At 47.8% G+C, this 25,816-nt stretch overlaps 1 protein-coding gene across 1 annotated transcript in view; it reads right to left on the reverse strand.

Annotated features, from left to right (window-relative positions):
* Window positions 1-12,579: 12,579 nt before the first annotated feature.
* Scube2 (signal peptide, CUB domain and EGF like domain containing 2) overlaps window positions 12,580-25,816 on the reverse strand; it is a 73,220-nt gene continuing 59,983 nt past the window's right edge. The window contains exons 18-22 of the mRNA XM_075971857.1: window positions 25,494-25,655; window positions 23,408-23,605; window positions 21,495-21,647; window positions 16,088-16,167; window positions 12,580-15,007 (exon numbers count right to left, since the gene is read on the reverse strand). Of these exons, the coding sequence (XP_075827972.1) occupies window positions 14,855-15,007; window positions 16,088-16,167; window positions 21,495-21,647; window positions 23,408-23,605; window positions 25,494-25,655 (746 nt within the window). The 3' untranslated portion in view covers window positions 12,580-14,854. The remainder of the gene's footprint in view (window positions 15,008-16,087; window positions 16,168-21,494; window positions 21,648-23,407; window positions 23,606-25,493; window positions 25,656-25,816) is intronic.

The following is a 25,816-nucleotide window of genomic DNA, read 5'->3' on the forward strand; positions in this document are numbered from 1 at the left end:
GGAGTTGGAATTCTTGAGACAGTTGAGCTCAGTGATGCAGCTTTTGATTCTAAGGATGTTCTGAGAAGAAAAGGGCTCTTGTCATAGCCGGACTCCCCCTGGGAACACCCGGAAGCAGATTCTGTCTGGCTAAATTGGAATTTAGCCATATCAAGTGTTGCTGAAAAATCAGTGGGCCTGGCTGAAGCTGGGAACCTTTGTGTGCACTCAGAGCTCAGTGCTGTAGCGGGGCTTGTGTTCTGCAATTGGATCTGTGGTACCCATTGGTCCCTTATCTCTTAAAGACCCTGCTTGCCAGACGGAGTCCGTCACTGTTCTTCTGCACAGTTGATGTGATGAGGCTTGCTCCCCCTATCTCGGCACACACGCTGAGTTTTTTCACACTACACCTCAGGTTGAGAAGGCTCATCCTTTGGGCGGGGTACTCAGTTCCCAAGTGACTGAGCAAGTAATTTTTCTACTTCTGAGGCTGTTTCCATGCGTACAAAAATGATTTAGTGATATTGCATGTTTAATTTTGCATTATAAACTCTGAGGACTGCACCAACAGGAAAGATTGATATTAATTTATCTAGCCAAAGCCTTCTGCAGCTCTAGACCATGGCTAACACATCGTGGTTAAAGGCACGGGTTTGGGAGTATGATGTGCTGAGTTTAAAGCATTGCTCTGTCACTGCGGAGCAATGTGACTTCCTGACTATGAGAATTTGGTTTCTTCAGAAGCTGGTCTGGAACCAGGTCTCCCCACCCCTCCCCACCAACACCACTCTTTCAGAACAAGTATATTTGTCTCAAAGTGCCCTTGAAGGCCTCTTATCTGGAGGTGATCTGCCCACCCCAACTCCGACAAAGGCTGGGGGAGAACAGCCCAGGAGTAAAGACACTGTGTTCTTGAGAAGAGTTGGAAGGGAAATGACTTTCTGAAGATGTTCCTATTGTTTACCCCGGGAGTGGGAAAGAGAAGGCAGTTCATCCACAGAAGGCTTGCTCCTTGGCAGCAGAGTTGGCAACTCCAGCCGACTGCCTCAACATTGCAGTCAGTTTCTGCCAGATGCTGTGAGCCCTCAGCTGGCCATACTTACTTTTCCTGGACACCTCATTCAAACGTGTTCATCCTGGACTCTGTCAGTATCTCCAGCTGACTGCCTCAACACGCTTCCCAAAGTCCATTTCTGCTGGGTGGTCCTTTAAATTTATTTATTTTTATCTTATGTGCCTTGGTGTTTTGCCTGCATGGATGTCTGTGTGAGGGTGCCAGGTCCTCCGAAACTAGAGCTAGAGACAGTTGTGAGTCACCATGTGGGTGTTGTTTTGAGTGTACGATTTGATGATGTTTTTCTGTCTGTCTGCTATGTGTTCTTTTGTTCTGACTCGCTTTAAGCTTAGTAAACTCACTCATTCAGAACGAGATCATTCTCTGGACTATCTGGAATCGTTCCTAGAAAATGGTGCTTGTACTGTCCCACCTATTAGGACTGCTGTGAGGGTTATGTGAAATTATCCAAATAACACACTGACTTGTACCAAGAGCCCAGCAGAAGGAATCTACTATGCTAATTGGGGCAACCCCGAGAAAACCAATAAGCTGCTATGATATACATGAGTCTAACTAACGCTCCTTGTGAAACACCAGGCACATAAATCAGACCTGAAAATCTCCCTTGATCTTCCGGTCTGAGACCTCCTGAGGCAGGGACTGGCCAGCTCTCTTCTTCTGCCAGGGTCTCCAGATTCTGGATTTCCCATGTGTGCAGGCTAGTTTTATGTCAACTTGACACAAGCCAGAGTTACTGGAAAGGAGGGAACCTCAATTGAGAAAATGCCTCCAAAATGCTGCTTTAAGGCATTTTCTTAAATTATTGATTGGTGGGAGAGGGCACAGCCCATTGTGGCTGGTTCCATCTGCTGCTGGTGGTCCTGGGTTCTATAAGAAAGCGGGCTGAACAAGGACATGTGTTCAACTATGTTCATAGCAGCTTTGTTTGTCATGGCCAGAACCTGGAAACAACCTAAATGCCCCTCGACCGAAGAATAGATAAGGAAAATGTGGTACATTTACACAATGGAGTACACAGAGCAAGAAAATAACGACATCTTGAATTTTGCAGGAAAATGGATGGAGCTAGAAAACATTATTTTGAGTGAGGTAACCCAGACACAGAAAGACAGTTATCACTGTCATAGGTGGTTTTTAAACATAAAACAAAGAAAACCAGCCTACAAACCACAACCCCAGAGAACCTAGACAACAATGAGGACACTAAGAGAGACATACATGGATCTAATCTACATGGACAGTAAAAATAGACAAGATCTCCTGAGTAAATTGGGAGCATGGGGACCTTGGGGGAGGTTTGAAGGGGGGAGGGGAGAGGCAGGGAGGAAAGCAGAGAAAAATGTAGAGCTCAGTAAATATCAATTAAAGAAAAAAAAAGAAAGCAAGCAGGCTGAGTGAGCCAAGGGGAACAGGCTTGTAAGCAGCACCCTCCATGGCCTCTGCATCAAGTCCTGTCTTCTGGTTCCAGCTCTGCTTGAGTTTTGATCCTGTTCTGACTTCCTTCAGAGATAAACTATGATGTGGAAGTGTAAGCCAAATAAACCCTTTCCCTTTGCTCACGGTGTTTCATCATAGCAATAGTAACCCCAACCAAGACACCTACATTAGGGAGCTCCCATCTGAAGCTCTCTGCACCCCACCTTGGCTGTTGCAGAGGGTCTGTGCTTCAAACTCGTTGCAAACAGGCCAGTACTGTTTCGGTTAAGATGTTTTTTGTGTTCTTCCTCTTTAAAATATTTTTATTTTTATCTTATGTGTATGGATGTTGTGCCTGCATGTACGTCTTTCTACAACATGCATGACGTGCCTGAGGAGGCCAGAAAATGGTGGCAGATCTTCTGGAACTGGCATCCCAGATGGTTGTGAGCCACCATGCGGGTGCCAGGAATCGGACCCAGGTCCTCTGGAAGAGCAACCAGTGCTCTTAACCACTGAGCCATCTCTCCAGCCCCCCATTTATGTTATTCTTATAGTTTAAAAATGTAACTTTCTTAAATAAAAACTCAGATTTCTTTGTGACTTTCATTAAAAGATGCAGGGGCCTCGGGCATGGCAGGCTCTAGGGGCCTATATGGGATTAATCCATTTCAGCCCACTTTCTCCTGAGCTGCTGTCTCACCATGCAGGGGGCTCCTGTCCTTGTTGTCAGCAGTTCCTGGCTTACCATCCCTTCTTCCAGAAATCCTCCTTGACTCTTCAGCTGACAAAGAAGGCTTTGAGAATGGAATACAGGATGAGCATTGAGGCTGAGAAGCCAGGAAGCCCCTTTCCCACCCCCTGGAGCACTCTTATCTCACCAGACCCATTCTTAGAACAAGCTTCCTCCTGGGTGACTCCCTGTCGCATGCAGAGTCCTCAAACATTTGACCTCTGTAGGTACCAGGTGTGTACCGCCACGTCTGGCTACACAGCACCAAAGTCTTGACTCTAGCCTTGGAGACTTTTCTATTTTGGCAGATTAAAGCAGAAGTAAGTTTTCCCCCCTTCAGAGACATTCTGAGCATCACCCCAGATTTAAAACACAGAGCTGATGGCAGCCGAAAGCTGGCTGAGCCTGTTTGGATCTGTCCCTGTCAGCATTGATTTTGTTTCATTTTTTGGAATGAGGGCAGATGTTGACCTCACATCAGACAGACAGCAAGAGAAGAGAGACAGAAACAAAGAGAGAGACAGAGAGAAAGAGACCTCTGCATCAGAAGCAATGGTCCATTTTGAAGGTCAGGAAGAGAGAAAGAGAGGAGAGAGGAGAAAGAGAGAGAGAGAGAGAGAGAGAGAGAGAGAGAGAGAGAGAGAGAGAGAGAGAGAACGCTCTGCATCAGAGGCAGTGGTCCATTTTGAAGGTCAGGAGGGGAGGTGTCTAGGCTTGGCTTTAAGTTCTGCTGTCTGCTTGCTGTGTATCTCTGGCTGTGCTGCAGAAGGTTTTGAGCCTCAGCTGACCCATCCTGTAGAGGTCTGTGTAGTTTTTTAGATCACAGAGGCCTGGCCAGGGTGGACCATCAATAAATATAAGCCCTATCATTTTTCTTCCCCATCTTCAATACACAGAACCACAGACCTCTCAGAATCCAGTGGATCCTAGGCATGACCTGCCTGCTTGCGGGTGGGAAGCCAGAGTGCGCAGCTCACCCTGCAATCATGTCCGCATGCCATCAGGGAAAGATGGTGGCAGGCCACAGAGCCTGGAGCAAAAAGGAAAATGAAGCACTCTGTGCATCACAGGTAGACTCCCAGCAGTGTTGATGTGTGCACACACACACGCACGCACACACACGCACACATGCACGCACTTGCATACACAGGGGGAGAGAGAGAGGGAGAACTCACTCTGACCTACTTTCATGCTCGGTTCTGCATTGCCCAGTGAGAAAAAGTCATTCCTAGCTAATCTTTCCCCATCTTATTCTCAGGTCTGATCCCAGGGCCTTGCGCACGCTAGGCAGGTAACAACTGTTCAACTACACGCTAGGCAGGTAACTGTTCAACTACATTTCTAGAACTGTTTCTGGCTACTCAAAAAAAAATTTTTACAAACAATTCCAAATTTTCAAGTCACAAGCATAAAATGCTGCAAAGAATACCTGAACGCCCTTCCCAGATTACCTGTCACTAAAATTTTATCAAACATGCACCGTTTTTCTTGAAACATTTAAGGACAAATTACATAATATTTGACCTTTTACCACTAACTTGACATTGCGTAGCTGTAGTCTAGCTCCTACTCGGGAGGCTAAGACAGGAGAATTGAGGTCAACCATGGCACAGTGGCACACATACTTAATCCCAGCACTTGGGAGGCAGAGGCAGCTGGATCTCTGTGAGTTCAAGGTCAGCCTGGTCTATGTAGTGGTTTCCAGGACAGGTAGAGCTATATAGTGAGTGAGGCCCGAGGGGGGGGGGCGACACAGAGAGCCAGAGAGAGAGAGTTAGGGGTCAACCTGGGCTACACAGAAAGTTCGAGAGTAGTGAGGTTGAATCTCTAAAACTAAAAGGAGGGAAAGGGACTTTCCTCTCATGGAACCACACTACAGGCATAGACTTCATAAATTTACATTGATATCATATTTTTATCTAAATTATTCATGTTGCAGTTTTGTCAGTTGATGTGAAATTCTTTACAGCATTTTCCTCTAGTACAGAAGCCACCCAGGGTCATGTCTCTTCAGCCTCTTTAATCCAGGATGTTTTCTCTATCCGTCATGCCACGGACACAAAGAACCCAATCCCCTGTGTCCATTCTCCCCTCCATGCTGTGACTGAATCCGCAGTGAATGTCACTTAAGGAAGAAAGGTTTATTTTGGCTCATGGCTTATGAGGGTACAGTCACCTCGGCAGGGGAAACATCGCAGAGTTTGCAGTGGTGAGAGCATGCTGCAGGGCCTCCGAGCATGAGCATGAGTGCACAGGGGGCCTCTGAGCTTGCAGGGGGCCTCGGAGCATGCAGCCCCCCACCCCCGCTGAGCATGCAGGGGGGCCTCGGAGCACGCAGGAGGCCTCCGAGTACACAGCGGGACACAGGGGGACCTCAGAACACACAGGGGGCCTCGGAGCATGCAGGGGTCCTGTGAGCACACGGGGGGGGGGGGGGGGGAGCTCCGAGCACGCAGGGGGTCTCCGAGCAGTCAGAGGGCCGCTGAGCACGCAGCGGGGTCTCTGAGCATGCACCGGGGCCTCCGAGAAGGCAGGGGAGCCTCGGAGCACGCAGTCCTGCCTTCTCACATCTGGAAGCCCAGGATCAGGCAGGTGAAAGCTGGTGCTAAGCTTGTTTCCTCATGTTTTCCTTTTTATTCAGTCCGGAACCCCTGCCGATGAGATGGTGCACCCACATTCAAGGTAAGTGAATGTTTAACTCCTTGGTTAAACCTGTCTGGAAACATCCTCACAGATGCACACAGAGGGACGTCTAGTATACTAATAGAGCTGTATCACCATCACCCCTAAAGAAATCCATAACCATTATTGATTATTCCACATTTGCTCCAAATTACCAGCCTTAGACAACCTGTAATCTACTTTCTGTCTTCATGAATTTACCTACTCAGGACATTCCAATGTCCAGGACATGCCTAGAACCACACAATGATTGGTCTTTTGCGACTAGCCTCTTAATTGGCATAATGTTTCCATAGTTCATCTGTTTTCTAACACACCAGTGCTTTTTTGTGGTCAAATTATAATCCATTTTGTAGACATGTCTCGTTTGGTTTCGCTGTTCATCTCTGATGAACATTTGAGTTGTTTCTACCTTTTGTGTGTAATCTTTCTGTGTTTATCTCTGTCTCTGCCTCTACCCCCACCCTGTGTGTGTGTGTGTGTGTGCACACACATATGACCAACTGAGTAGACGTGTGGAGGCCAGAAATTGATCCTGGGTGTCTTCCTCTCTCTCTTTCTCTCTGAACCTGCAGCTCATTGATTGGCTGGACTGACTGACCAGCAAGCCCCAGGCATCCTCCTGTCTCTGCCTCCCAGCAATGGGATTATAGGCATCTTCTCCCAGCTCCCGTGCTGAGTTTTTTATGTGGGGGCTGGGAATCCACACTCAGGTCTCCGAGCTTGCTGACCTAAGTTATTTATAACTTGCATAAGGACACACAGCTGCTGCGTATACTGGGTTAGCAATCCAGGAGCGCAGGACGTAATGGGAGTGGAAGGTGGGCGTGATGAAACTGAAGCCTTGGAGAAAGACCGTCGGAAGGCTGCTGCCGGGTGGCAGGTGCTCCTTGAGTCACTCTGGTTCTCTTAGGATGTCCCGACTGAGGGCTCATGGCTTTGCACTCACACCCACGTGTGTGACGCAGCTGCTCAGAGCCGCCTTCCTCAAGCTGTCACCTGGAACCGTTCTGGTTGGCTCTCTGCCTCCATCAGCATCTTGCTACATTGTCCTCAATTTTGTATCCTGCTCAAGCATCAAACACGCCAGGTGCATTAGCCCCTGTGCCTGGGATGAGTTGGTCACCACATAGAAGGCCACAGAGGGGAGGCAGCAGGCCTGGCGAGGATCACCAAGGCTCTTCTTGTCACCATGCTCTTCTGCCGTGTGTGGTCTGTCACACGTGGCTGTCTTTCCTGTGGCATCAGTTCCAGTTCCTGCTCAGTAACTACTGAGCTTTCCAACCTCCACTCAGGTTACAAGGCAAAGTCAGGACCCAAGCTCAAACTTGACGTAGGCTTGTGTTTCTGCTTCAGGAATGTTGTAGGGAGTATTAGTCAGACTTTTAACTGCTGGGACCACTTCCCAAGGAAGGCAACTGTATCAGTCAGAGTTCTCTAGAGGAATAGAACTTACAGTGTGTGTGTGTGTGTGTGTGTGCATGTAGACAGACAGACAGATGGGGTTTATTAGAGAGGTTTGTAGGCTGTGGTTTAACAATGGCTGTCTACCAAGATCCCAGTAGTTGTTCAGTCGTCTCTGCTGGCCTTCAGTACAAGCTGGAATACTGGAGAAGTAGGCTCCAGTGCCAGGGAAGGAATGGACTTGCCAGCAAGAACAAGGTGAGCAGGCAGAGAGCAAGCTTCCTTCTGCCTGTCCTTATATAGGCTGCCAGCGAAAGATGTGGCCCAGATTAAAGGCGGATCTTCCCACCTCGAAAGATCTAGATTAAAGGCGGATCTTCTTATCTCAAAAACCCAGTCTAAAAATGGATCTTCCCACTTCAAATGATTTAATTAAGAAAAAGTTTCTCACAGATGTGTCCAGCTGCTTGGGTGTTGGGGTGCTCTGTGTTGCATGGGTCAGTTAGAGGTCACTCCAAGATGAAATGTTAAGGCCTGTGACAGCAGGAAGTCCAGCTTCTGGTGAACTGAACTGAACCTCAAACAGCCGTACAAAGGATATTTATTGATTGTTACACAAGGTTGTTTTTTTCGGGGGGGGGGGGTAAAGTATTTCCTCATACCAGATCCTCTCTAATCTACATGTCTCTAGAGGAGAGCATCACGTGCAATCATGACTTTAGTCCTTTATTGTGTATTGTTTGCAATACACAATAATCCAAGAGCCTCGGATGTGCAAGAGGTGACTTGTAACCAAAGTCATTCGAAGCCTGCAACACCCCTTCAGAAAAACAAAGAAAAACAATTCTACAAATCATGGGGGTACGGGGCAGGGAGGATCACTGTTTTCCACAAAGATTCTTTACTGTTTGCCACAATGATTCTTCAAGGCCAAGTACTTTTAGAAAACAACTACTCATTCTAATGTCTACCCAGATACAGTGACTCTGTTAAATTCCTACAACGCTGGGTTTTAGTTAATTCCAGATGTGGTCCAGTTGACAGTCAAGAACACTTGATTCTGTGTCTCTGGACCCATTGTGCAGCAGAACATGGTGATGGGAGTGTAGGGGCAGGAGGAGGCTGCTCACCTAGGGACAGACAGGAATCAGCAAGCAAGGAAAGGACGGGAGAAACCTCCAAGGGCACACTCGTTGGAGGACCCGTTTCCTCCTAAAACGGTGCCACCAGTTGGGAGCCAAACACTCCACACCTGGACCTGGGAGGATGTTTCAAATCTGACCAGGGAAGAGATAGAAAACACCAGACTGTACCTCAGAATTGCCCTTCAGTCTTAGAAAATATTTTGGGATAAGAGAAAAATCCAAGTTGGGGATGTCGTAGCTCCTAGAGCCACAGATGCTTCACGTCTGACAGATTACAAATTGAGGGTGACCTCTTCCTTTTGGTTATTTAAAAGAAAATGGCGCCCAAAGGGAATGGCATTATTAGGAGGTGTGGTCTTGTTGGAGGAAGTGTGTCACTGGGCTCGCGTGCTTTGAGGTCTCTTCTCAGGCTGCTCTCAATGTGACAGCTTCCTGCTGTCTTCTGGTCAAGGTGTGGCCAGCACCATGCTGCCATGCTCCCCACCTTGGTGATAATGGACTGAATCTCTGAAACTGTAAGCCATCACCTCAACTAAAGGTTTTCCTTTTAAGAGTTGCCATGGTCATGGTGTCTCTTCACAGCAATAAAAACCCAAACTAAGACACTCCTCATTCACTTTGTAAAAATGATTTAAACTATGCACAGATGTATGGGTACATAAACCTGTATGTGGGTACCTTTGGAGACTGGAAGAGGATATTGGATCCCTGGAGTGAGCAGCCAGACATTCAATGAGAACTGAATTCTGTTCCTACACAAGAGCAGCAAGTGCTCTTAACCACGGAGCCATCTCTGTAGCCTCCTTTTTCAATTACTCTTCCTCACCAACTCAGTAATATACATCCAGCCTACCCTGATGCCAATACTATAAAAAAGAATGAGTAGCGATGGTGTTAGGGGACAGTATTGTTGATAGCTTGAAATCACCTAAACCAATGACTAATTAAGTCAGGCCAAGTGAGGTTCTAAACCAATAAATACTCTCCGTTGTCTATATCAAGTCAGCATGTAGTCAATCACCTATCAAAGATCAGCCCTGACCTTCAGAACCCTATCTGGTAGCATGTTATTTTAAATTTTAGGCATTTAAGTTCCCAGGCAAATAGCACGGGCAAAGAGCAAAGGTCAACTCTGCTTTCTAACCACTAGGTGGCACCAGTTCAAGGACTTGTTTGTTCACTTGGCGCTATGGTTAGCATGGCAATGCTAAGTTCTTGCTGGGTGAGTCAAGGAGCTTGCAAGGGCACTGCTGCCAGGCTTAGTTTGGGGAGCCAGTGCCCTGGATGGGCCTGGACTCACGACTCCAATGATTAGCTTATCCTAATAAGGACAGACACTGCAAACGCATTGCCCAGCGCCAACACATACCACCTTCGTGTTTGTTTTTCCTTTCTCCACTAGACTCCCAGTTCACAAGGACAGAGATTTCTTCTCTAAACTGCTGTACCCCGAGCTCCTACAATGCCTAGTATTTCGCGGACCCTCAGTAAATATGCATTGCACAAATCAAAGAAGAAGCAAACCTGCAACAAAGAAGAATTAGTAACTAAGGACTGTAGTTGCATTGCCCCAGGAAACGGAAAACCAAGCAATACTGAGCTGTCACCATTGTGGTAGATGGGCTTAATTTGTATTGTTTAATTCAACTAGAACAACTTGCCTGTAAATTAAAGTGGTTTCATTTTCTAAATCTATTTTGCTCCTGCTGTTTGGGGTGATCCTCGAAAAATACTTGTGTTGTTTATTATTTTCAGAGTCCTGTTCTGTAGCTTTGGCTGGTCTGATGGTTGCTATGTGCCCAGGTAGGCCTTAAAAAGGCAGCCACACAGCTGCCTTCCCAAGTGCTGGGATTACATGTGAGAGCTACCATATTCAGCTTACTTGCGTCTTTTGGTCTCTATTCTCTGCCTCTAATCATTGGAGTAGCCCTGCTGGGTCACCAGTCATTCTCCGGCAGGCTGCTATGAATACCTAGAGAAAGGAGATGGGATACTAGGAGCTCACATCACATACCCCTAGAATAGGAGTCGGTCACAAAAAGAAGGACTTGTGATGGCCTCTAATTTCCTATGAATGAGTCTCTCTGGCCTCTTCCAGGATCGTCTTTGGGGACAACTCATGGCTTGCCTATTAGGTAGCTGTGGGTAAGAAGGCTCTGTCTACTTAATGAGGAACCATTTAGCTTCACTTGATTCATTTGCCTCTCAGATGCTCCTGAGAAGTCGTGTAGACATGGGGAAAGCCCTCAGGACCCACCTCAGGCTGGAGTAGGAAACAGATGGATGAAGATTGTAGCTGGGCTTGGAGGAGTATCCCCTGGTGCACAGGCTGACAAGCCAAGGCAGTCTGCAGAGGTCACAGCCCTGGTCCCTCTTCCTGCAAAGTTCTACCCAAGGGCAAGTGAATCCTTCCTGCTTGAATTCAGCCTTTGCCTTTCCCAAGTTCCTGCTTGCCGTGTGAGAATCCTCTGCAAACTTAATTCCAGCAAACGCCTCTAGGCATTGCTCTTAACAGCTCGGAGGATGACTCAGAGGAAGTAATTTCCCCAGGGGAAGGTAATCATCTGCTGGTGTGAAAAGGCAGGCTCTCATTAGCATAGGAGCCGGAGGAGAAGTTGCTGGATCCACAGCCCCGTTGCCTCAGTGTGTGACTTCAGAACGATATCCACAGCTGGGAGGTGGGACTCACAGACTCCCGTGCCTGCTCAAAACGCACCCACAGAAACAGCTCTAATGACAGGAAGGTGGTCACTCAGCTGTGGAGCCCTACCCGCCCCCACACCCACCCAGATGGGTGCTTGGTCTGTGGCACCAGCCTCCTATATACCATTTCAAAGCCAACCACAGAGTCCATGGTACCTTTTAAAAACATAAGCCTGGGGGGAGGGGGGGATCAGAGGATAAAGTTCTTGCTGTATGAATGTGAGGACCTGAGTTCCATCCCCAGAACCCTCATAAGAAAAACTAAGCTGGGTGTGGTGGCGTGTGCTTGTAATCTCGTTACCGGGCAGGCAGACACAGGTAGATCCCTAGGTTCACAGATCACCCTAGCATACCTGGTGAGCTTCAGGCTGGTGAGAGTCCTGGTCGTAACAAAAAAGATGGACGGCACCTAAGAGTGACATCAAATTGCCCTCTGACCTCCACATACATGTGTGTAAAACTGTGTGCATGAAGGTGCATGCGCACACATACATACACACACTCACTCTCACACACTCAAATATTCATCACCCCATTTCTCTGCTTAAGTCCATCACAGACTCTGAAGGGTATTTGGAATTAAACCCAACCCCTCCTGATTCCACAGCTGATGGACTCTGGCCCATCTGTGGTTCTCCAGCCTGGTCAGATGCCTTTTGCCTTCGGCCTAGACTTCCATGCACACAGGCATGTTCCTGCCTATACCTCCACCCTAGAGGTGCCACTCTCTGGAATGTTCTTCTCCCTAGTTTCCCCAGACCAGTGCCTTATCGTGTAGTTTTGAGTTGAGAGGTCACATCCCCATATAGGCTCTACAGTCCCCAAACCTAAAGTGGCGACAGAGCCATTGTTACATCAGTTTTAGTTTAGAACATAGCAGTGCCACTAGTCGATTCAAGTTCATTGTCTCTGCCTTCCAAAATACAAGCTCTCTGAGGGCTAAGACCCTATCTTCCGTATTACTGAGGTCTTTGGTTAATCTCTATGGCCTAAAGTGATACCTGGTGCAGATTGGATATGCAATGTGGGTTGACTTAGCAGGTAGACTAGCCAGGCCACTTCCTAGCAGGGCCACAGACTCTCGCAGGGCAGCTGATGTGCCTAGAGTAGAAACTTGAAGGCCTCAGGGGCTCACACTTGTACAGAAGCATAGGTCTGGTGTGTGGTCAGCTCCTGGAGGATGCTTCAAAGCCACTGTTCTATGCAGCCTCCTACCAAACCCCAATTATACCCACCCCCAACCTTCTGGAAAGACAATACAATATGCTCGCATGAACACAAAGTTGCCAGACTCAACCCTCTTGAACGTATCAGCTGGGTCACTAACTCAGGCGAAATCTGAATTTCCACTTTATGGTCAAACTCAGAAATATAGGTCCAACTGTAGCATATCAAATGCACTTTAACTTTTTTTTAAAAAAGATTTATTTTATAGCCAGATATGGTGGTGCACACTTTCAGTCCCAGCACTCAGGAGGCAGGAGCAGGTAAGTGAGTTCAAGGCCAACCAGTTCCTGGGCAGTCAGGGATACAAAATGAGACCCTTTCTCAAATCAATACAAGTGGAAACGCTGAGAGACTGGAGAGCTAGCAAACAGCTGAAAGCACTGACTGCTCTTCCAGAGAACCAGGGTTTGATTCCTAGCACCCATCTATTGGCTTAAAGTCTGTCGTCTGTAACTCCAGTCCCAGGGAACCCAACACCCTCTCTGGCTTCTTTGGGCCAGACATGCATGTGGTGCATAGACTTACATGCAAACGGAACACCCATACACATAAAATAAATTTTAAACATTAAAGTCAAAGGTTTATTACTTTTACATTGCATAGGTATGTGTGTGGGTATTATGTGCACCACATGCATGCAGGGCCAAAAAAGGCCAGAAGAGGGCGACAGATCACCTGGAAATGGAGTTACAGGCAGTGGTGAGTTGCCTAGAGTGGGCTGAACAACCCCCCCCCCCCATGGAAGAGCATCAAGTGCTCCTAACTGCTGAGTCATCTCTCTATTCCCTTAATGATTTTTTTTTAACTGAATATGTTTAAAAACTTTTTGGAAAAAAGGTTTCTTATAACCCAGACTGGCCTCAAACTTTCTACATCACTGAGGGTGTCCTTGAACTCCTAACCCTCCTGCTCACACTCCCTGAGTCCTGGGATTACAGGCGCCACTGTGCCTAGCAAGGAGCACAAATTCCTGAGGAGAAATTTCATCCAAATAAAAATTAAAAGTTCACTAGGGCTTCAAAAATGTCAGTGTCTCCTGGCATGGTGGCACACACCTTCAATCCCAGTACTTGGGAGGCAGAGGCAGGTGGAGCTCTGTGAGTTTGAGACTAGAGTGGTCTACATATAGATTCCAGGTTAGCCAGAACTACATAGTGAGACACTGTCTCCAAAAAAAAAAGCAAAAATTATAAAAAAATGTTATTAATAGATTAAAAATATTAAAGTGGAAAACCAAGTTCAATAATAATGAAATATTCTGTTTTCTTTTTAAATGCTTATTAAACATTTTTTAGTACTTTGGTAAACAGAATTATGTGCTATAATTGCCACAGAAAGAACAAAACCCTATGGCTGTGTGTAGTCAGTCCATCCATTAGAGAGAGGGAAGCTTGATTGACAGGTCTCTTTTGGGGGGACGTTGTATTAAGGGCCAAGTCCAGGGCCTTGCACGTCTTTGGCAAGTGCTCTACTACTGAGCTACACCTCTAGCCCAATAGGCTCTCTTCTTTAGCCACTGTAGTGAGACTTTTGCCTGCTGGGAGGTGGGGCAGGGGATTAAAATGTTTAAAAGCTCAATAATCTTGAAAAGTTTATTTGGGAGGAGATCACTATGCAGTCCCAACTGCACAGACCAAAGTGACTCAGCTGTGGCCTGTGAACAGGTGTGTGGCCCACCACCATAGGATGACAGTGGCCTGCACGATGTCACTTCTCTCAGACTCAAAGAAAGGCACTGGGGCCAGTCGCTCCTAGCACAGGGAGTCTTGCGGTACTGGCCTTGGACTGGTGAAATCTCCCTTCGATGATGATGGATAACTGTCAGGCATCGAGACCACATCCTAGAATTCTCCAAGCCCGAGCACAGTGCTCAGTGTGACTGAAGGCATGGGGAAGGCTGCTGCACCCAGCCCTCTGTGCTTGCTGTGTGTGCTACTGATGTCTCCAGAGCGCTGCTCTTGCCTTCTCACTTCTGATTCTTTCTAGCCTTTTTTTAAACCATCAGTGCTTAGAACTCATGTGTTTAGGATTAACCGAGCATCACAGAGGCTGAGGGGATCAGAACCCTCCCGTGACTCAGATGGCCTGGGTGTCTGGCCTGGTCACCTCTGCACGAGTATAGGTGCTCCCTGAGAGAGGACTGGCCTTGGAGGAAGTGGAGCTGCAGCTAGAGTGGCCCTTCTGTGGCTTCCTTTGCACTACAGACCATCAGAGGAGGCCATCCAGCCAGCCCTTGACACCTCCAGGACACATGCCCACACAGTGAGAAGCTGGTACTGCTTGAAGCCATCTGCCACCCATCTGAAGCTAGGGGAGAAACCCAAGTCCAGCTTCCCAAGATATCTGTATTATCTATAAAAACTGAGCTGTAAGGAGTCGCTGAACTGGGCATGCTGTCAACCCGGTGACACTCCGGCCTGTGGAGGGTAGACGGCTTCAGCCCACTGCCCCGTGGTGGACACTCTTCTGGGTGGCGCGTGGGAAGAGTCATTTGTAAGGCCGCAGAAACCTTGACACTTTGGAACGTAGCAATCGGATGAAAGATCTTGGAAACATCTCCCGGGACTCCTGGGCTGTGTACTTGAAATAGTTCTGGGGGTGTGCCAGGACATCAAACAGAGCCTTGATCAGTTTCTTATCCTGAAGAGAACAGAATGTTTGTTACTAGGCCAAAGCACTCAAACCTCCTGGCACGTTGCCAATGAAATCATAATGACTCACTATTGACGGGAAGGTCACTAGCTAGAAAACACTTGGTGAAAACTGGCTCCCCTGATTTTTATCTTCGCTCCAGGTTTAATTTTCCTTAATTGTTAATAATAAATATACATTACTTGATGAAAGAAATTTTGACATATGACAGTTGTTTTTTTCTCAACTGTATGAGATCCAACATAGAAATTTGGAAAACAGTTTAGGGTTAGTGATAGGTGAGAATTTGGTATTAATTACTTACAAGCATCTAAAATTTGGTGGGCTTTGAGCTCATAAACTAGGAGCCAAATGGCCTTTCACTGTTCAGGCTGAACATAAAAACACTATATGCTCCTGACCTGGATTTGTAAGCAAGCACCCTCCACAGACGCCCAGTGCCATTGCGCTCATGAACTCCCAGTGGCTGTGTTTGCTGACTCAAGACTAGAACAAGATCAAGCCAGAGTCCCGGGATGGGCTGGTGAAGAGCTCACAAAGCCCCACCCTTAGCTGAGGAGCAGTTGTTGGCTGCTGGAGGAGAGACACTCAGTGTTCTTCAGAGGTATGGTCCTTGGCAGGCTGAGCCCACTCCAGAGGCTGGCCCTACAGCCATGTACATACACCAGTTATATGTACTACAACTGGATTAACTGAATTCAGTGGTTATTTTAAAAAGAAGAGAGACCATGAAACTAGGAAGGGAATACCTTGAGCAGGGTCTGGCAGGAGTTAGGAGAAAGACAGATAAGATCAAACTACATTTTTGTGTGTGTGTGTGTGTGTAATACATTGTATATATAAAATGTATTATATAGATAAATAATTCTCAAATATATGTTATATACATAAAACACTAATGCTTATATATATAAAAAAATACTAAAGACAGAAACTTGACATTTAACAAAGTTAAATCACAGGAAAGGAGGGAGCTGATCTTGGTCTCCTTGGGCTCAGTGTCTGGAAAAAAGAGCTGTGTGGGGGGAGCTTATGGCTCCCTTCCTGTCTGCTGAGGCAGGTGCTCACCTTCAGTATTTCCTGGTGGTTCTCAGATGCGTAGAGCCTGCCATCTCGAACTATATCTTCAATGAGTTCCTGGTAGTCTTCTGGTGAAATTAAGAACACATTTGCTTCTCACTATTTAATTCTTTCCAAACCCACTCTTGTGTCCCCGAGAAGCCGCCTTCAGTGTCTGCTCTCAGAGAACCTTTCCATTCTGACAGAGAGAGGACCAAGGCAGCCAGCAGCTCCACTCAGCTGGCGTCTGCCCTCCCCTGCCCTCCCCTGCCCTCCCCTGCCCTCCCCTCCCCTGCCCTCCGAGGAGCCTTCTGTGCCTCCAGCCAAGACCCATCTTCTACCTCCCACACCAGATGCACCTTCTCTTCCCAAGTCAAGGACATTTGTGCCAGTAATGTTGCACATTTTCCTGCACAAAATCTTTCTGCTCATTCCCACCAGTGCGAAAACTGATCTTAAGGATATCTTGTTTGACTCCATCTCTCCTGTCAGTCCTCCATCTCATGTTTCTCTTCCCCTTTGTTTCCAGAGCAGGGTCAACCCTCACAGTCTACAAGTGAACTTTTCCTCTCCTGAACCCATGGAGCTTGGTCCAGTCCCAGGCACTCCTCCAAGACTGAGGTCCGCAGTGAGCTTCATGTTGTGTGTCCCGATGTCAGATGTTGGTCCTCCCTTTCCTCGTGCATCGGTAGCCTTTGACCTGGCTGGTCACCTTCCTCCTTCATCCAGTTCCTCTCTCATCTTCAGAACACTCCGCTTTGGGTTTCCTGCTATTTCACTGGCAGCTCCCTGGGGAGTCTTTGCTCTCCTCTGTCCCTGGCCTTTTCCTGTAGGAGGCTCTTGGGACTGGGTGCTTGGTGGTCTGCTCCTACCTATGCTCCCTGCACTGTGAGCTCATGTAGGCTTTTCTTCCCTCTCTAGTACCTGCCACCCCCACTGTTTTCTGTCCTTGCATTGGATAAGGTGACCAAGCATCTGAGAACCCAGAATGGCTGACTCTTCTCTTTAGTTGGGATAGGGCTGGGGATGGAGAACTGACTATGTGAGAAAGAAGAACGTCCTTTTTGCCTTCTCATTAATCATTTCTTTGGTCCTGGCACACACATTAAATGCAGTGCACACGGTATTCCTGCTCCAAATGTAACCTCACCCCACTCTAAAGTCTAGCCTGCTTCCCATAGTCATAACTCAAGCAAACATATGCAGAGCACAGTACTCTCCAAAGCCAAGACACATCAGAAACTGCCTCTCTGTACGCATACCATGTGCTGAGAAGCCACAGGAATTAAAAGAGCATCCACGAAGGGTATTGGGAGCGCTCCCAAGAAGTTTCTTCAGTCCAGAGATGGTGACGGGACACCCCCACTGCACAGTTAGTGCTTGATGCGCATACAGTATCATTGCACACACGGTGTCATTGCACACACGGTGTCATTGCACACACGGTGTCATTGCACACACGGTGTCATGCAGACACGGTGTCCTTGCACACACGGTATCCTTGCATACACAGTGTCATTGCACACACGGTATCATTGCACACACGGTATCATCATTGCACACATGGTATCATTGCACACATGGTGTCCTTGCACACACGGTATCCTTGCACACATGGTATCATTGCACACACGGTATCATTGCACACACAGTGTCCTTGCACACACGGTATCCTTGCACACACAGTGTCATTGCACACATGGTATCATTGCACACACGGTATCATTGCTGCTGCTGCTGCTGCTGCTGTGGCCCCTTTGCTTTGTTCTAATGAATATATATTATAAGAGCACAAATTCTAGTCCAGCTTGGCTTGCAGGGTGACTCTGTGGGCTATAGGACCCTGTCTCAAAACAAGCACACCAACAGCAAAGCCCAAATCAATAAAACAAATCAAGAGAATAAGTTTTATTATTTTACTCTAAAAAAAATAGGGTCTAATGTAGGCCAGGCTGGCCTTAAAATTGCTAGTAACCAAAACTAGCCTCGAATTCCTGATGCCCCTGCCTCTACCCATGAGTGCTGGATTACAGGTATGTGCCCCCATGCCCCATTTTAGTTAGTTTTGCACCCGTGTTCAGTGTCTGGACATGAGAGGACTGGCTGGCTTCTTTCCATAAAGGGGATCTACTATTAGGAATAGAAGTTGTCGTGCACTCTGGTGTAACAGAAAATGAGACTGGGCTTTGCCATTATACCAAATGCTTCCAGACTGTTGTCTTTAACACACACACACACACACACACACACACACACACACACACACACACACACACACCGTTTCTAAGAGTTCCTGTGTTTCCTGGCCCCCTTCTGCCTTTCAAAACACAGAGAAGTTCAGAGATTAAAAACTCGGGCTCTGAAGTCCCTAGACCTGGGTCATCCCAGTTCCGCAACTTTGCCATGTCTGGATCTCAGGTCAATTACTTAAATCTCTAAACCTTAGTGGCCTCATCTGTAAGGTCAGGAAGTGACCGGGTCTGATTGATGGGATGACCACGAGGAATGTGCCCCATAAAAGCCACTGTGGTGCATACCTGGTGCCCAGCTGGTGCTCAGGAATGCCCAGTGCCTGTCACCATGACCCTTGTTCGTCCTTCTCCAGAACGTACTCATGTGCTGTGATCATCCCCACCCACCCCCGCCAGCTCCCGCTAGGATCTCAAGTGCCCCCAGCATATATGCCAGGAGGCTGGGCATGGCCTTCATACATGTGCAAACAATCTGCCAACTGAGCTACATCTCCGGCCCTTGCTTTCATATTTTTTCTATTAAAAACGGGGACATTTCTTCTGGTGTCTGTGTTGAAGTCTGTAGCCAGTGGCACCGCAGGAGGGCTTAGGAACTATGTGAGATGAAATCAGAGGGCTATACTGAGCCAATCCTGCCCTTCGCTGCCCTGGACAAGCTGACCTAACATCTAGCTGCCCACTACAGCAAGAGAGCAGCCCCCTGCACTCAGAAGAGAGGGCCCCCACCCCTCACCACAGTCCAGGATGAATCTAACCGAAGGGAATGCCTGTAGGGGAGCTGACTCCACCACCACTGAGGCAGATAGCCCCAGTGGTTCTATCTGACCTGACTAGCTAACACCCAGGCCCACAACTGGGTCTTGGGTTGGCCCACTCTAGCATCCACCCCATCTAGGTTCTGCTGGAGCTCACGAAGGGACTTGTCCTGCAGAACAATACCTGCAAGACCTCCAAGACCCAGGATACCCCAGAAGAGCTCCGGTGAGGATCCAGTGAGGATGGTGTACAAAAACCAGTTGCCAGTCAAGCTGATGGGACAAAGGGGTACACTATATGACACACCGAAGCCTCCAGTGCCACCAGGATGGAGAGGCAGGAGAGAAGGAGAAACAGATTTTGCTGTTTTAGGGGTGTTTTTTGTTCTGTTTTTGTTTGATGGGTTTTTCTTTTTTCTTGCTTTTGTTTACTTGCTTGTTTGCTTATTTTGTTTTTTTTTATGGAGGGGGATGCATCAGGGATGAGGAGGGATACAGGCATACCAGAAGGAAAAACAAAATTGGGGTACATGATATGAAACCCCCAAAGATTCAATAAGGGGGGGCGAGCATTTTGGGGGTTGGAGAGATGGCGCAGCCGTTAAGAGCAATGGCTCCTCTTCCAGAGTTTGTAACTCCAGTTCCAAGGGATCTGACATCCTGATACTGATGTACATAAAATTAAATTAAATTTTTAAAAAGGGACACTTAGGGGGCTGGAGAGATGACTCAAAGGTTAAGAGCAATTTCTGCTCTTCCAGGGAACCCAGGTTCAAATCCTAGCACATGGCAGTTCACTGCTGTCTGTTACTCCAGTTCCAGAGGATCCGACACCCTCACACAGACATACATGCAGGCAAAACACCAATGCACATGAAATACAAATAAATAATTACATATTTAAAAAAGGGGGACATTTAATATATCACAGAGGCAGAATAGTGTGACATATGAAAATGTCTCAATGTCTTGATAACATTTGCCCAAGCCTTAGAGTCTACTTGATTTCCTCCCTGTCCTCACACATAGGAGAGCTTGCTGAACATCTGCTTCCAGGCAGAACTGGGGGCTCAGTGTCTCTGTCAACAGAGTCCCAGCAGTCAGGCTCTGGGAGCCCTTGTCCTGGGTATACACGTTACCGAGGCAACTGCAAGGCAAAGCAAGAGCCTCGTCCTTGCCGTTCATTAGAAATAAACTACATAAAGTGAGCTAGGAAAGCCGGGGATGGGGTCTCTTGGCCTAGAAATCTTTAAGGACTCCCTATAAAATTAAGCCTACTCTCCTGAGCTCGGCATTCAAGGCTACTCACTGCCTACCCCCACCCTCATTTATCTTCCCACGCTCCCTACCCACTGGCCAGATCGGACACCGGCTGCCAGGTGCTCTATCCTTTGCCCTTTTCCTGAATGTTCTTCCTCTCTGTTTATACCCCAGTCCAATTTACATATTCTTTCAAGACCCAAACCTCTTGAGACTGACTTGTTCTCTCGAAGCCTACTCAGAATAATTGCTGTCTTCTGCCTGGTGTGGGAGGTCCACCTCCTACAGCTGCCTTCTGCACTGGCAGCGTTTGTACCCACCCTGTAAATCACCTACAGCAAAATACACACTTCTGTGTTCTCGCCACTATAAATATTTGTTGCCCAAGTCTCAGAATCTAAGTAGATTCCCAGGGGTTAGAAGGATGCAGAAACATCATCTGACTTGTCCAAGATCACAGAGTCGACAGCAGGGCCCAGACCTGGAGTGAAACCTCTTCCCCTTCTTGGGAGCTAATAAATGTCACAACCTTACAAAGTTAATATACTTTTGAGCAATTACTATCTGCCAGGAACGGTCCCAGTTTAAACTCTTAATGTTCAGTCAATGATTTTCTTCATCACTTGTTAAGAAAATACGGCTTGCAGGCATGGTGGTGCACACCTTTAACCCCAGCACTCAGGAGGCAAAGGGAGGAGGATCTCTGTGAGTTCAAGGCCAGCCTGGTCTACAGAGTGAGTTCCAGGATGGCTTGACTAGAGGTATAGCTCAGAGTTAGAAGCCCTGGGTTCAGCCGCCACCGGAAATCAAGGAAAGAAGACTTAGAGATGGTAAACCACTTACACAAGTCCTGAAAGAGATGGCTGGCCACCTGACCCCACCAGCCATGTCCTCACACCTGACTCCACACACTTCCCTGTATTTCCTAAACTGTCCTTTTCCATTCCTACAGTAAGTGTCCCCAAATGTCTGTTTAAAATGTTGCCCCAGTGAGTTAGCCATGTCCTTTTGCCTCACCGTGCCTGGCTGGCTGAGCGGGTGTGCTTGTTAGCATCTGCCAGCCAGCTCAGGAGCCAGTTCCTTCCATTCAGAGCCCAGCCACACCATCCCTGCCATGGCCACAGCCTGAGCTTCCCAGCTCCTGCTTACCATCGTACGTCACGTAGGGGACCTGGAACCCTCGGGCACTGTTCCCTTCATTGGACTTGAACTGAATCCACAGCTTCTTTGACCTGGAGGTGAAGGCGATGGGGCGTTCGTAGGTCTGGCAGGTTTCATATGTGGTCACAGAATTTGCTGAAGCTGCCAAGGGAAGTTGGAGGGTGTGGGGTTCAAGAGGCGTCATGGAGCCAGCAGGCAGGAAAACTTTGAAAACATGTAACCCACACAGTAAGTTAATCTCAAGAGCTCCTGGACTGGGGCAACAGCTCCCTTGGTAGAGTGCTTGCTTGCCTTGCAGACATGAGGACCCGAGTTTGATATGCAGAACCCATGGTTTGTTTTGTTTTGTTTTTTGTTTATGTTTTTTTTAGGCCAAATAGAGTAGTCATGGGATAGCTGAGACCGGAGGTTTGATGCCCAGACAGTCTAGTCTACTTTATAAATACCAGGCCAATGAAAGAAACTGTCTCAAAAAGAAGACAGATGGCATCTGATTGACTGAGGATTATACTTTACCCCAAGGAAAGGCTAAGTAAGCCCCACCTGCCGTCAGCAGACAGCCACAACCCAGGCTATCCCACCCACGGTAGGAATAGAAAGATGGCCCCAGTGCTGATTCCCAGCAAACGTCACCCCCTTATTGTAGCTGTCTGGGAGTACACTACACATTCTATGAGCTTGATCTCATTGATTCCTCTGAAAACCATAGAGGCTGACCAATTACTACCTCTGTTACAATGAGGGCTTGTGGTAAGGACAGGATCCAAACCCTCATCTGACTTCAGGCATTTGAACCACTAATAACAGTCATGGCTCTCTTGAACTCAGAACGTGTAAGACTGAGTTTATCAACATTCCATCATGGAGAGGGCAAGAGCTCAAGACTGCACCACCCCCCAGGGCCTCTGCTCCGTGATCTGTACAATTCATGGTTGCGTGGAAGAGAGACATTTTCTTTAGTTGTGTGGTCCTTGGGAAGGTGCCCATGTTCTGTAAATAACATCTTGCCCATGCTCCTAGGTCAAAAAAAACCAAAACAATTTCTTCCCCAAAGACAAACATAGAAGAGAGACTAACTGGGAAGGAGAAGGGGATTACTTGGAGAGAGACACAAGAGGATAATGGTGGGAGAATACGATCAAAACATATATCACATACATGTATAAAATGTCATAATGAAACCCATTTTTTTTGTTTTGTTTTTTGAGACAGAGTTTCTCTGGGTAGCTTTGGAGCCTGTCCTGGAACTCACTCTGTAGACCAGGCTGGCCTCGAACTCACAGAGATCTGCCTGCCTCTGCCTCCCAAGGGCTGGATTTAATGGCGTGCACCACCACCACCCAGCAAAACTCATTATTTTATAAAAGTAGTATATACCAGTAAATTAAAAAAAAAAGAAAGGAAGGAAGGAAGGAAAAAAAACCCACATGACTCCTTCCAAGCACTTACAGCTTGAACTCTTTTAGTCCTAGCAACCCTACCAGGCAGCGACAGGATTTCTCCAACCTGACCCTCCAGAGAAGACTGAAGTGAGAAGCTTAGAATGTCCACCCAAGGTCACGGACCCAGAAGGAGGTGAACCTGGGCTTAAGCAAACTCTCAGCTCTGTCATCGAGCTGCAATGATGGCAGCATCCTTTATAGACACCAGAGGCTGACTCGGGATAATGGGAGGGGCCGTCCTTCCTGGCTGGACCAAGTCTTTGGCTTTGGACATGGCTCCCTAGAGTGAACAACGTCAAGTCGGCCCCACTTGGCTACAAACTCATGTCCCATCCCTGTTCTGCTATGAAGGAAAGAATCTACTAGACCTCATCCTCACATTTAAAGCTGGGGGAGGGGCAAGGCATCAGGTTTCCCAGGCTGCCTTGGGAGGGGAGGGAAGCCCAGGGAGAGACGCACAGGTTTTCCGCATCACCAGGTAGTCGCCACAGTCATCTTCTATGGGCAGGAAGATCTCGGGGACCACGATCAGGATACGGCGTTTAGGCGGTGGGTTGATGGTCCAGGTGCACTCCGAGTTGGCAGGGTAGTTCCCAGGGTAGTTTGGGGACTCAATATACCCTGTGAAATCCCCCAGCTCCCCTCCACACTTCCTGTCTAGAAAGGAAGTGCCATGAGTTAGGAGGGCAAAACACTGTCATTGCTTTCTAGACACCCCAAGGGTAGTGGAGTGCAATAGACTCCCTATAGCAAGGAAATGACGCCACCTCGAGAATGCCTGTCCTTCAGTGCTCATGGCCTTTGTGGGTGCCAAGCAGCCCTGACTCCCCGAAGCAGCCCAGGCTCCCCAAAGCAGACCACCTTGCAAGCCTGAAGACACCAAGGTCGACACATTTAATCTTTGCTATTTTGTTTACAATTCTGTGTGTCAGGAGAACCTTAACACTGAACTCAGAACACAGCTCACAGCTCAGTAGAGAATATTTGACCAAGACCTTTTTGATGCAGATAAAACATTTTTTTCACTTTTCTGTTTAAAGCCACATCTTATTTTTCAGTGGAGAAGGAAGTTTCAATCAGCTGTTGGATGCACTTGGACATGGAATGAGCTCATGGGTGCGTGCTCACTACCTCAGCGCTATTGCCAGGCACTGGCTCCCCGACATGTGGCCCAAAGATCTGGGGCTCAGCTACAGACCCAGTCAGGAGTTCCTCGGGGAACTTACTATTTAATACTGTTGGGTAAACCTGTACTAGAGACTGTGACTTGGATTTAGCAGTAGTACAAAAATAATATTAATAACTAGGCTTTTCTTCTGAGAGGAAAAGGGGAAGCGAGAGTCGTGGAATTCAGCCTGGGAAACCTTGTCTCCCGATGGACAGCCACGGCCTAGCGGGAAGACTGGGAACAGTCATCCTGGCATAAGGAAGAACTCCCCAAAATATAAGTCTTCCCAAAATCTCGTCTACCAACAGATGAGGCCCCATGGACGGCAGTGAGATTGCTGTCAAATATATATTCAGTAGCAGTGTCTATAGCTACAACTACATAGACAGAGACATTTGGCGCTAGGGCTGTAGCTCAGCGGTAACGTTGCTGCCTCGCAAGCACGAGGCCCTAGGAGTTCAAGCTCCTCCACTGAAACGAAAACAAAATACAAACCAACTAACCCAGGATAGAAAGCCAGATAACCTCTCACCATAAAGTGACACTGATTCCACGGTCCTCTCAACCCCAAGCGTCTCCAGCCTGGGGGTCGGGGGCTTCCTCACTAGTCTGCATGGTGGTCACTATTAGGTAGCCTTCACTATAGAATTTCACATAGCAGGCAATGCAGGAAATGCCCGCGTTAGCAAGCCCTTAAATGGCCCAGTTTTCCACTGCTGAAACTACAGATCATACTCTAGCATGACATCCCAGGCCTCCTTTTCCTGGCCCGCCAGCTCTTCTGTGCTCAGGTTCGGAAGTCTGCTCCCAGAGGCTTTCCACTTGCCTAAGCCTCGGCTTCCCTGCGGGCTGTCTGGAATGTGGAGCTCTCTCTTATCTGCCCCATCCTCCTTCCATGCTCTCCAAAGACCTTTCCTCCAGAGACCAGTCCCTTGCTCCTTCTGCATTCCTCCAGCCTGGCTCCTGGAAGCTTGGCCAGGCTGACTTAGCAGGATGCTGGGAACAGGGAAGGCCCTCAGACAATGCATGTTGAGCTAGGCTGAACTAAAATTATCCTCCAGGGGCAAGTCCAGCCGGAAGTGTAGAGAGGAAGCTGGAATAGCTTGGGGATGGACACAGGGTGCACTGTTTTCAGCACTTGCTTCAATCCCCCACCCCCACTCATAAAAAAGGTGAGTATTTCTGGGTCCTAGCCCTAGCTCCCACTTTAACAGCCAGGACTGCATCCCTCTCTCCCATAGCACTGGTCCAACATTATACACATGATCCCGAATGAACCCGGAACCTAAGCAGCCACCTCCTCACACCCCTGCCCAAATCTGAACCAGGCCCTTGCCCTCTAATGCAGCCTGCGAAACTCCTTAGAGAAAAGCCTACTTTTACACTGCGTTATGTTGGTAGAGCCATCAAAGTCCGTGGTAGTATTCCCGGGGCAGGAAACACAGTTATTTTTTCCGAATTCAGGCTGGTATGTCCCCAGTGGGCAGCGGATACATCGGTGTGTGGTGGTGTTGTAGAAATGCCCAGGCGAACACTGAACTGTGAAGAAAAAGACTATTTTTAATCAAACGCTTCAAGGCATATGAAATAAATTATTACGCCTAACTGAAATACTGCTTTCCTGGCAAGCTTGGATTAATTAACACTCGAGTCCCTCAGCAGCCGGAGCGAGCGGGATTCGTAACAGTCAAAATGCAATC

Source organism: Microtus pennsylvanicus, chromosome 5, assembly GCF_037038515.1.
Source record: "Microtus pennsylvanicus isolate mMicPen1 chromosome 5, mMicPen1.hap1, whole genome shotgun sequence".
NCBI classification, from domain to species: Eukaryota; Metazoa; Chordata; class Mammalia; order Rodentia; family Cricetidae; genus Microtus; species Microtus pennsylvanicus.